The 12,511-nt window shown below is 53.2% G+C and overlaps 1 protein-coding gene across 4 annotated transcripts in view; it reads left to right on the top strand.

Moving 5' to 3' along the window:
- KIF6 (kinesin family member 6) overlaps positions 1 to 5,772 on the top strand; it is a 472,725-nt gene extending 466,953 nt beyond the window's left edge. For all 4 annotated transcript variants that reach the window (XM_044250472.1, XM_044250466.1, XM_044250478.1 and 1 more), the window contains one exon: positions 4,828 to 5,772. In XM_044250472.1, the coding sequence (XP_044106407.1) occupies positions 4,828 to 4,838 (11 nt within the window). In that variant the 3' untranslated portion in view covers positions 4,839 to 5,772. The remainder of the gene's footprint in view (positions 1 to 4,827) is intronic.
- Positions 5,773 to 12,511: the final 6,739 nt, after the last annotated feature.

Below are 12,511 nucleotides of genomic sequence, written 5' to 3'. Positions count from 1 at the left end.
CTCCTGCCTCCCCTCTCCCTAGAGACCCCCAGGGATAAGATCCAAGACCCCTTACCCGAGCCCTACTTTTAACCTCGTCCCAGGAGTAAGCCAAAAGCTACCAGATGGGCCAAGCGTTGCTTTCCTGTGCCAACACTCTGATGGATGAAATGGCAGACTTGGATCATATCAGGACTGACACCTGCCCCGAGAGGCCCACAGTCAGTTTCACGGCCAACTCTCTGCAGTTTAGACCCTAGGAGATCTGCACATGGACGGAGCATCACAAGCAAAGGATGGCCATGCCACGTCATCCTTCCAGCAGCAAAAGCAGGCACCCTCACTGAAATGCCAGCCTGCCCACTGTTCTCTCTCTACCACTGGGATCAGCTCCTCTGTGGTGGGGTTCCTCTGACACCTGAGATAGGCTGGCTCTGCCACCAACCCCCTTACACCATAGCGTGCCTTCTCTCCTCCATTTCCTTGTTGAAAAAACAAAGGACATCAACAAATATGTAAGACCGTTTGAGGTGCTGAGAGAGAGAGCAGGAGACAGCTCACAGGCTTGTGGGCAAGGGTAAGGGGCTTGGCTGCCAGGTGTCCTGAGAGCTCCCTGAAGAATTTAAGCCATGGCGTGATGTGGTCTGACTGGAGCTTTGGCAAGCTCACTCCAGCCACTGTATACAGCAGAGACCGTAGAGGCCCAGGAATAGCAGTTTCCAGATCCTGGGAGGTCCAGGCAAGGGGTGAGGGCAGCTTGACCTTAGCAGCAGGTCGGCCATGAGTGTGAAGGAGAGGAGAGCCAGGAGAGCCGGTGGGCACCTGCTCTGAGCAGCTAACAGAACAGCAATGTCAACTGGCATAAAAGGCAGGCAAGGGTGGACGCCAGAGGGAAGTTGCTGGGAGCATTCAGAGTTCCAGTTGGCCCATTCAAAGTTTCAGAAGCCCTCTGAGACCCCACAGGAGGTAAGTAGGCCTCTGAACACGAGTCTGGGTGGAGTATAGCGCCACGTCCTGAGTGAAATCCCTGTGGAAGAGAGAAATAGGGTTATTCTAATGTCTAGCTCAGACCACTGGGCAACCTGATGTTTGGAGGTGAGCAGGAAGATCCAGCCATAGCTACAGAGAACATTCGGCCAGGGTGGGGGAAGGGCCAGCGGTGGAGTGAGCGTGGCCTCAGGCAGGCCTGCAGGAGAACGTGGTCCAGGGGAGAAGGGCTAGTAGAGCCCAGCGTTGCTGGAGGCTGAGGAAGCACGGATGCGACGCTGCCCACCGGCCACTCCACCTGTCACGGTGGCCGAGAACACCTGCCCTGTAGGCTGGGGACCAGGAGGTGGAAAGGCCCATGGTTGTGGTTGAGAAAAGAAAGGAGCAGGAGTGGAGATGGGGAATGGGGCCAGCTGTCCCAGGGGCTGAGCTGGGAGGAAGAGCAGCCCGGAGCTGGGGCCAAGGAGAAGCAGTGGTTGTGCAGCCGTGTTCTCGTGCTGAGAGGAATGGGTCAGCAGGAGGAAGGAGGTGGGTGAAGTGGGAACAAGGACCAGATCTACAGGGGAAACTCTTCCGGGAAGTAGAGGGCGTGGCAGCCGGGACTGAGGTGGCGCTGCGGTTGGCATTTGGAGCTGGGAGGCTCCCCTTGCCTGGAGAAAATGCGTAGACGTCAACCATCACTCATCCCCTCGGAAAGCCAACACGTGGCAACATTGTTAAGTTATGTTTACCGAGCTTTTGCCTGGATAATAAAGATGCCCTTTCCAGCCCTCTCCGAGAAGGAAAGGCATGAACCCAAGGCCTATGTGAGGACGCAGTCCTGCTACGTACACAGTTCCCAGATGGTACAGAAAGCTGGGCTGAACGGCGGAGCCCTCTTCATGTACCAAGCCAAGAGTCCAGACCCTCTTTTGGCAGATGGGGAAACTGAGGCACACAGCGGTTGCCTGGCAGAGCCAGGACAACCCCGCTTTTCTACGCGCTCTCCACCGGGCCACACTGTCTTGAAAAGCCGCTCTGTGGTCCGCCTGGTGTCAGTCTCTTGGCCCCCACCCTCCCCCCAGCTGGGGAGCTTTGTTCTCCAAACAAATAGCTGCCTGGAAGTAATCCATCAAAACAAAAGTTCAAGGGTTCAATTTTTATTCTTAAGGGGAAAAAAAAAAATAATAAGTTACCATGAGGCTGCAAAGGAAGTTGAAGAAGGGTAACGGGGGATCCCCGTTCTGCCAGGTCAGGGCCAAAGGGCCAGCAGGTGCGGCCTCACCGCCCAGTGGCAGATGGCCAGGAACCAGCAGGCAGCACTTTCCACGCAGCCCCCTTATCAGGCCTCCCCGTCAGGCAAACATGCAGGCCGGCCCCAGGCACCTTCCCCAGCCAAAGCAAACACTTCCCTCTCCCCTGCCCTGGGCTCCCTCTGCTCTTAATTTAGCGGCGCTGTCTGTCTGGGCTTCTTCAGTAGTGCTCATTATGGGGAATTTGTGACTATCAGCCTGGGAGCAGGAGCCCAAAAAAGGTGATTTAACGTACGCCTCGCCCGCCGGCTCTCACACTCCACCAAGGGCCAGGATGAATCTAGTTGATTTAGGATTCATGGAAAAGCTGTGGAACGTTTAAATCCCTGCCAGGGGCACGTGTGGACAGGTATATATCCCCCCTATGGGGCGTTTGTCATCGATGGTGTCAAATCTGCTGTTTCTAACTGCCGAGCACAGCTTTAAAATCTGAGAAAATGAGATTAACCCCTTTCTAGAGTGCTTTAAAAAAAAAAAAAAAAAATCTCCCTTAGTCCCTGCAAAACATTTGGAACTTTTTGCATATGGACAGGAACCTTGGTGTGACCCCCATGGCCACTGTGCCCTTTTCTCTGGCTGGTGCCAGGAAGAAGCTCTGCCAAAGACCTCAGAGCCTCCTGCCCCCTCCCCCGACTCCTCCATCCCCAGCCAGAGAAACCCTCTGGCTCTCCTCTGTGCTGGATCCATCCCAGTGAAATGGAGAGAACCTAGAACTGGGTGAGGGAGGAGGCCCAAAGGCAGGGCTCCTTGAAGCCCTCAGCCCTGTGTGACCTTGGGCACGTCACCTCCCCCAGCCTCCTTGCACATCTATCAAGTTCAGATTCTGCCTCCATCTGCGTGGCCAGCCCCTCCTGAGATAACGTCCATAAAAGTCCCCTTACGCAGCCAAGCACCAGGGAGCCGTTAATGGGGAAACTGGCCTTGGTGGTAAGAACTGGCCCCACACGTTAAGGGATGATTTCCTGTCCGTGGTTTCTCTGCAGCAATACCCTCCAGTCTGGGAACCTACAGTCAAGAAACCCCAGCACAGACTGACAGCTCCACCACTTCCCGGGGCTCATCAAATCAAGAAAGGGCACCTTTTATCTGGGGTGGAGGTCTGTGTCTGAGGGGCCCTCCAAGCCCTGCTCTGTGGCGCTCCACCCCAGGCCCGTCCCTGCCTCAGTCACCACTGCAGGCCAGGAGCTGGCTCAGACCCTAGGCCCCTTTCCATTGGCAGCGCTGATGCATCCTGGCCCAGGCTGCCGAGGAAAGGCCAGACCCACGTGCCTGCTGAGCCCCAGTACCTGCCCTCACCATCCTTGGACTAGAGAGCCAAAGACAGTGGGCTTCAGCCCTGGCTCCTCATGGCTACTAACTGTCCCCCACCCACCCCTGCCCCATGCCCTAGGCATGGGTTTCCAATGTGTAGCAGAGCTGGGAACCATGGGTCCAGAGTGCCTGGAACACATCCCTTCAGATGCCCTGGGGTACCTGGTCTTCCTTCCTGCCCTAAGATTTAGTAAGAACAGCGAGGAATGTCTGAAAGCTAAGGACCAGCTCTATTTCATTAAACAGACTGGGGTCTTGCACTCAGGATTAGATCTGAAAGACCAAGAGCTCATTGCCTTGACTTGTTTTCAACCTCTTCCTCCCCATCCCCTGCCACATTCAGTGTGTCACTGAGAATGACCTGGTCATCCTCTGCAATGTCAGACAGATCGTGCCTGCCCTATACTCCCTGCCCCTGGCCGCCCCCAGGCCAGGTCCCTGTGGGCACACTCAGATGGCCGCTGCCTTCAAGCTCTCTGCCCCCTGCAATTGTTTGAAACACTCTCTTCCCAAGCTCTCTGGCTTATTAAGATAGCCAAACTTTAAACAAATTAACTGCTTGTCACTCACACCATTTTTTCTCACGTGTTAATATGCCAGGAAATCTAGGGGTTTTGTTAAAAGGTAGGTCCTGGTCCAGTAAGTCTGGGCTGGGGGCCGAGATTCCGCACTTCTTAACAAACTTCCTGGGGACGCCAGTGCTGCTGATGGACACTTTGAGAAGCAAGGAGCCATGCTAGCTAGCTTGCTTCTTCCGGGGACCTCACCTGCTCCATCAATCTGGATACTCGGAAGGAGGCCCAGAGAATGAACATTATTTGCCCAGCCACACCACGGGCTGGGGACTGTCCTGGCTACAACTCAGGGGCCCTGGCTGTTAGCCCAGAGAACCCTTCTCCGTGTCCAGCTGTGTGGTGAGAAAGAGCCACCCTGAATAAAATGAGCATCAGGAGCCAAAAGCAAAAGGAGACTCTTTTGGAGAATCGAGCAGGGGTGTCTGTGAAAACTGTGGGCTTGGACAAGGAGTACTGGTCCTGGCTCAGGGAGATTAAGCTTTTGCAGAGGACAAAGGAGGTGTCATCCTGCAGAGCTGGGGGGATAAAGACAGCCCCTGGGAGTCGGGGCACTGGGAGGCACACCACCCCAGAGCCAAGGGAAGTGACCTACAGCCTCCTCCCCATGCTCCTTGCCCTTCCATCCGCAGAGAAACTGGTGCCCCGATACACATCCTAACCAAGAACATCCCATCTCCTTTCAGGTTTCCAGTAGGTGTCCAGCTGCAGGAACTGAGTACGGATGAAGGAAGGCGCCTTTTCTCACTCAGCCTGGCTTCAGATGTGTTCTGCGGGATGCTGAGAGCTTCTAGTGATTTTGGCTCTAATAGAAGGGGCTGTGTTTCCTTAAGGATGTTGTCCTGGAGGCCACCAGTGAGCCTGGGGCTAGGGCTTAGGGTGCTGTCCTTGCTGTGGGTGCTGGAGATAGTGCCAGGATGCTAGGGGTGGGACAGGGGCTTCTACTCACTCTTGTACTGATGCTTCCCATGGTTGATTATAAACAGTACATTATGAAATAGTAGACATTATGAAATAGTACCATCAGAACGTAGTGGCAGGGGAAGCTCATGCTGGTAGAATAGCAGAGAAAGCTACCTACCAGCCAGCTGTACGAGCCCAGGAATGGCTAGGGCAAGCCAGGCAGCAGAATACAACACAGAAGAATACAAAGCATCTTGATGACCAGTCCTGATCTCCCAAACCAAACTTCTACCATCACCCTCATGGCCCGGGTGACCATAGGCAGTGCCTGAATCAGCCGTATCTCCAGAGAGCCACCCAGTAGGGTCCAACGACATCACTGCACCCCGAGAGCAGGAGACGGCTCCGGAGAGCTCTGCAGAGAGCTTGAGAAGGGGTGGTATGGGCACCTAGGACCTCACACCCTCACCCAGCCACTTGGGGCTCTGTAGGATTTGGGCTGAAACCTCCCACTCCCACCAGGGAAACAGAGCTGCTGGGGGCTTGCCTCTATGAGCCTTTCCAACACTCCAGGGCCTGGCTGCAGGATACAAGGGGCCCTTGGAGAACCGCCACCTGGCCTGCATCTGGACAGCAGCAGCAAGGTCCCAAGTCAGCTGTAGGTGGGGAGGGGTGTGGAGTCGGGAGAGGAATGGCACCTGCGATGAAGCAAAGTGAATAAAAGTGTTCGTCTACCACCCCCACTGTTTCTGTCCTGTGAATACAAGACCTACCACCCCGGAGACAGTGCTGAGAGAAAATACATATAAGTGGCTTATTTTCTCCCCTTGCCCAGACTGGGTAAAGGATCATGCAGGAGAAGCTGATGATGACAGTTCAGAGCCAGGCCGCCCATAGAGCCCCTCTAACCCATACCCTCATTGATAATATTAGAAACCTGAAACAGGGTGGAGGGGCTGGCTTCTAAGAGCTAGTTAGCGGCAAGTGTCCCCTCTTCGGGGGGCTTTCCCTGACCCCCTGACAGGAGCCACCACCGTTTCTCTGTTTCATTTTGCCCATCACTATGTGGCATATCATCTTTCTCTATTTGCTTATTTCTTTATGGCCTGCCATCTCCCCCCACCCCCCCAAGACTAAATGCTCCATGACATTAGGGACCTGTGTGTCTTGCTCACTGCCATGTGCCCAGCACAAGCTGGAACCAAATAAATACTCCTTCAATTGATGAGCAGCAGAGTCGGAGCCCAGACCTCCTATTTCTCAGGCTCACATCTGTTCCATGCCTTTACTCTGGCTCTGCGACCAAGGCCCATTGAGGCAGAGTCCAGTCTCCCTGGTCAACTCCCAGCCCTCATGGTTCTGTGGCACATAGTAAGTCCTCCATAAAGTCTATAGAAGCCTGGAAGATCACATAGAGATCTTCCAGCATCTTCCAGCATGAAGAGCCCTTGCAGCATGATCCTCGAATCCTCCCCGAAGCCACAGGGCAGACACATAGCAAACACGCACACTCTCAAGAGTGCAAAGAGCAGCATGATGTTGGCCAGAGCCCCGCAGAGACAGCCTCAGTGTACCTAGCACACCTGAGGGCCTGCCACCCTCTAGAGCTGGTTAGAGTCTATTGACTTTAGATCTCCTGCTGAGAACTTATCTCCAGGATCCAAAGGCCTTATTGACAGAGATGTGTGGTATGGCCCCACACAGGGTGTGAACCCACAAAGACAAGGAAAGAAATGAAGAAGAGAGAAAAACAGACAGCTGGGTCATGGTGTCCTGCGGGGAGTCATATACAAAGCGTATGCAGCCCCTAGAGAGGGAGTTTCTCTCCAAATTTCCCCTCCCGATGGAGGCTGGCCCTTGGACATGGACACAGGCGTGGCCATAGTGCATCTTCTCCAAAATTTACTGACCTCTGAAAGGGGAGAAATGGATGCAAGGCTCTGGAAAGACTGTCCAGCAAGCCTGAGTTCACCCCAGGCCAAACTGTGGAGCTTTCCAAACCATCTTCTGGAAAGGAGCCTGGCCAGTGACTCTAGCCCTGTCCCTACTAGAATTCAATTTGCTGTTGAGCTGTTCACTTAATAGGGCATGTGAGGAGGAAGGCGGTTGTGATGCTAGGAGGAGGGCTTGCCCAGATCTTACTAAAAGGGATTTTTAGAAAGTAGATAGAGAAACTGGGGTAGATCGAATAGCCAGTCTTAAGGCTTTACCCCCTATAATAAAGTTACACATTCAAAGCTTTGCCATGGCCTCACAGCAGCGGGGTCTACTTCCTACCCCTTAAATCTGGGCTTGGTCCTGTGACTTGCCTTGGTCCATGGGACATTAGCAGACATGCATGATTCAAGTCTTGCGTGCTCAGGCTTGCCTCTCTGCACTCCAGGGATCTGCCTTGAGAAGAACATGCCCGGAATAGGTGCTGCCCCTTCAGCTTCCATCCCAGAACATTTGGAGAGCAGATCCGAGCCCAGCCTACATACTGGAGCCAAGCCCAGCTGACCCATAGCTTGGAGCAGGACTTCCCAGTCAAGCCTAGCCCAGATGAGCTGAACCCCGGCTGACCCAAACACCCCACTATCAGGAGAATAAACACTTGTGACATAAGGCACTGAAACTTGGGGTGATATGTTATGGAGCATTAACTGTAGCAATGGCTAACAGACACAGATACCGAAAACCAGAATCGATATATGGCTAGACGCAGGACTTCTCAGAGTTCACTGTTTCTTTCCGTGCTGCCTACTGAGAGTAAGGACTTGAGAGTTGCACTTGAGAGTAAGCTGTGTATAAAAAAGCAGGACACCACTTAATGGCCATGATAGAGCAACAGGGACCTGACTGAAATAACTTAAGACTAGACAAAATGTATAAAACAATGGAAAAAGGCAGTTACAGGACACGGACCCCAAGGGAAGGGAAACAAGTGAGATAGGTGAGCCCAAGATGGTGGAACTTAACGGCCCACAGGGCTTGAACCTCAGTCCAGGAAAAGGCCACCAGGGGGCGCCGAGTAGTTTCCTGAGTTGAGGAACTGGTACCAGGGGTCCAAGGAGGAGAAGGTGGCTTCCATTGGCAAGGTGAGGGGCAAGGGATGAGCGAGCTGCAGAGAGAGAGAGCGGACTGACTCCGAAGATCTCCAGAGCTTACTCTCACCCAGCTCACAGCTGGGCCGTGCATGTGGGGGAGGAAATCACTCAGTGATGGGGAAAGAACCACCAGAAAGGAGCAAGTAGAACAATTTCCAGAAATAATACAAGCTTGGGAATAGTTCGTGCTCCCAACAGCTGCCGTGGAGAAACCTTCTCACAAAACAGTCATTGAACAGAAATCCCATAAAGGTGCTGCCATGCACGTGGGACCAAATTAGCTGTAGACCAAAGCTCTTCCAGTCCTGCCTAACCAAATCTAAAAAGCAAGTCTCAAGAGAGGCAAACTCTTTTCAGTGAGTTTCCAAACAACACTCAAAAATATTTAAAGGAGGGACTCCTGCATGGCGCAGTCAATTAAATGTCTGACTCTTGGTTTTGGCTCAGGTCACGACCTCAGAGTTGTGAGATCAAGCCCCCACATCAGGCTCCACGCTCAGTGAGCTGTCTGCTAAATTTTTTCTCTCCCTCTCGCTCTGCTCCTCCCCATGCTCACTCCCTCTCTCAAATAAATAAATATTTTTTTAAAAATAATTAAATGAATTAAAAAAAAATCTAACCCCTAGCAATGTAGAAGTGACACCCAGTTAAAAAAAAAAAAATTACCAAGCATTCATTGAGGCAGAAAGTACAACCCATAGAAAAACCAGTCGGAAGAATTAGAAACAGCCCCATGAGTGACACAGATAATTGAATTAATAGGGACTTTTTTTTTAATGCAATGGGTATATGTTTAAACTATAGGGAGAAAGATGCACCTTGTAATTTCTTAAATGTAAACATGACTCAATCATCTGGTCATTCTTTTAACAAGGATGTGTCAGCCACTGTGCTAAATTCCAATGACTCAGAGGTGACCAGGACAGAGAAAGTGCCAACCGTCTTCGAAAGTATGTTCTAATTAGGGAGACAGACAACAAATAAGCAAGGGAATCTGAGCTAAGAAAGAGTTGCGATGGGATAGGGTGGGCCTGGGCTCAATGTCAAGGTGGGTCAGACTATGAGGGCCAGGGCGGGGTACCAAAAGGAAGGTGGGAGAGTCAGGCTCAGGACTAGAACGGTAGGTATGGGGTTCAATGATGTGAAGAGGCCTGGGGCTGAGCTGTCGATTTGGAATGTGGAGCATGGCAAAGGGGGCCCTTTGGGGATCTGAGCCATCGAAGAATATGGAGGAAGACTATTTCATGATGTGTGTCCAGGGGTCTACCAGGGCAACCAGGCAGAGGAGGTGTGGAAGGCTTGGCTGTGAATGTCGGAAGTTGAAAATATCCATATAAAATATGGGAGGAAAAACAGCATTTCTATCTCCAATGTGGCAAGTGGCCACTGACCATGGCCCCCGATGCTTCTGTCAGGGCAAGGGAGGAAGTAGCAAACTTTTTTTACTCTAGAATTCATGCCTATGGAGGTGTGCCGGGGTCCCTTAAGCAATCCTTCGTTCCGGGAGAACAGCCTGGTGAGCAGATCATTCTACTGAGCGGTGCAGCATTCCGCTCATGACCCTGCTCAAGACCGGGCCACCAGAGTGGTGCTGACCCACTCACTTAAATGACTCTCACGTAGGACAAAGAATCTCCACATGCCCTGAATGGAAAAACCCAGAGCTGTAAGAACAGCTCCACAAACAAATCCACGAGTACCTGCTCTCTGCTCCATTCTCAATCTTCACCAATAAGTCATACCTCACATGGGACAATTTTAATCAAATTGCTTCTAGGAACAGGAGCAGGCCTGGCCTTTCCTGTACTCTCAATTCCTCTATTCACTATGTCTCTCAGGCCCTGGGGAGGCTCCGCTCCTCCCTGCAGCCAGGATGGGCCCTACCTTGGTCAGCACTCCACATCCACACCCTGGTCCATGTCTTCCTGGGCTTATTTCTGCTGTTGCTCCAATGCATCTTACAGCTCTGGGTTTTTCCATAGTACGCAGATGTAGGGAGACACAGGGCAGATGTAGGCAGTTGTAGGGAGACACAGGGGTTTCTTTGGGGGTGTGGGAGGGCTTCTTTCATACAGGGTATCTGATGGAGCCCTTATCAATCCCTTTGCCTTGTACAAATTTAGTGGCCGTCAAGAGAGAGGCATGATCTTCCCACTCCTGTCATCTCCCAAGGGCATTTGTCTGACAAGCTGAACGACTCCAGTTCAGTTCCACGGATGAGCTATTGCCCTGCAGAACTGACAACTATAATGACTCAGGAAAAGAGGCAGAGAACCAAAAGTCTAACAGACCCTGGCAGTGTTCCCCAGCCCGCCCCCCAGAGGTCCCATGTGAACAGTCCCCATCCACACCAACGGCTTTCCGTCTCAAGTACCCATCTGTCTCTACCCGAAGGTTCTCTTTGGCCGCTCTCTCGGCCCACGTGCAGGGCAGACCAGCAGCCCAAGAGTTAGTCTCTCCTAGAATAATCCTAAACTAATGAGGGGGGAGGGGCTGGTGGATAAACACCCCCAGCTTCCTCGCCTCCCTGTGGGACAACTCTGAAGTATGTCCCACACAGTGTCCCAGAGCTCCCCAGCGGCACACCGCGGTCACCTGTTCGATAACTCACCTTACATTGACTGCCCCTGTCTCTCCTCCCCAGTCTCTTGGGATCATCTCCCGGCATCACTTCCCCTGCGACCGCTCACACCCAGATTTTGCGTCAGGGTCTGCTCTGAGGCAAGCCCAAGGTGAACAAGGGCATCTACTTCAAAGTCACGGTAGGGGGCGCTCTTGCAACCAAGTCCTCGGGCTTGGTAGCGCTGGAGTCCAGTCCCCGACTTCAACCAAAGCCCTGCTCTTCACGGTGCCACGTACTGGGCCACAGGGAAAGAGTTCGTGCGCGAAAGGAGTCCTGCTGCTCCGAAAAAACACAATGGAAAATCTGAACAAGGTCAGTACCAGGTGTATTTGTTTGTTTTAATCCTTTCCCTCAAATCACCCCTCAGCTTTCTCCCTCCTCTCTGCCGGCCACAGAGCTGGGCCGGGCCTCCCTGCAATCCCACTCTCTGGCCATGAGAGCAGAGCCCCACACAAACCCAACCCGCCCCTGCCCCAGACATGATGCTCTCCCGCACCCCTCACTGTGGGAGACATCCATACAGGGGACCTGACCTGCCGCTCTGGCCCCATGGTGCTGCCCATCCGGTGGGCACAGGGAGGCGGCATCTGAAACCAGCGCTCCTTTCCTCCCCTTGCCCTTTTCCCCACAGGGGACGTCCCTGGGGCAGGTGGGCCTTATCTTCTCCCTCCAGTTCCGGTTTGGAACGTGCCCTGTCTCACTCGTGCGGATATGTGCCTATCGAGTGACTCCCCAAGCGAATGCCGATGTTGGTTGGTGGGGTGGTGGCCTGTCCTTTTCCTTATCTCGGGGCTCATTCAGATGGAAAGGGGCCCCAGGCCCAGCTGCTCTGTTTACTCTGCATTCTCTGCCCATTGTACACAAAATTGATCTGAGAGGGGTTTTGTTTTTCTTCTTTTTCCTCCAATCTCCTTATTAGTTCAGCCTCAGAAAGTCCCTTATCACTGCCGGATGTCAGGCCACACTCAGCCACCAGGCCTGGCCAGGTTCGGCTCTCCATTAATTGATTTTGCCCTCCCCACTTGGGGAGCACAAATTGGCTCTGCCCATTAGCAGAAACAATTCCCTGAAAGGAATTATAAATCAGGCCCCGCGTCCACCCATCCCTCACAGCGCCGTGTGCCCACGTGGGGAGGTGTCAGGCAGGGAGACAGAGCGCTTGAGGGCCAGGGCAGGTCCCCACGGTCATGCAGCTTCTCCCCGAAACCAGATGGAGGGAGGCCTCAGCCGACAGAAGGAGTGCCTGAAAAAGGTCCCCGCACAGAGGGTTCAACGAGCAACAAGTGTGCGCTGACTGAGTACAGGGACAGAGAAAGGGGCCTTGAAGGCCTCTTGACTTGACCCCATCCACCGGTTCTGCCATTCCGTTAACCACCCTTTGGCTCTGTGGCCTTGGGGATTTTCTAAGGACCCAGTAAACTGGCAGTGCTCCTGGGAAGGATTCTATCTAAATTCCCGTCACGTCTCTGGATGTGTGAAAAGTGAACATGAAGACAGGACCCGGGGTGCAGGAGCGAGGAGAGGAGAACATCAGAAGGGAAGGCCAAGAGGCCGGGCAAGGGGAGACAACATTGCTGGTGCACAGGAGGTCCCCGGTAGGTAGGCTGCAAGTGAAGGACTGTCTTGCTCCCGATGAACCTACCCAGGACCAGAGGCAGCAGGAGGAGGGGAGCGGGTGCTCCAGGGAGGACTGATCCAGATCTCCTTCCAGCCCAAAACATCAGAGACCTACCTCTGGCCCCCTGCACCCACCCTTTT

This window comes from Neovison vison, chromosome 1 (assembly GCF_020171115.1).
Source record: "Neovison vison isolate M4711 chromosome 1, ASM_NN_V1, whole genome shotgun sequence".
Taxonomy (NCBI): Eukaryota; Metazoa; Chordata; class Mammalia; order Carnivora; family Mustelidae; genus Neogale; species Neogale vison.
This window is presented reverse-complemented; position numbering and strand designations above follow the sequence as displayed.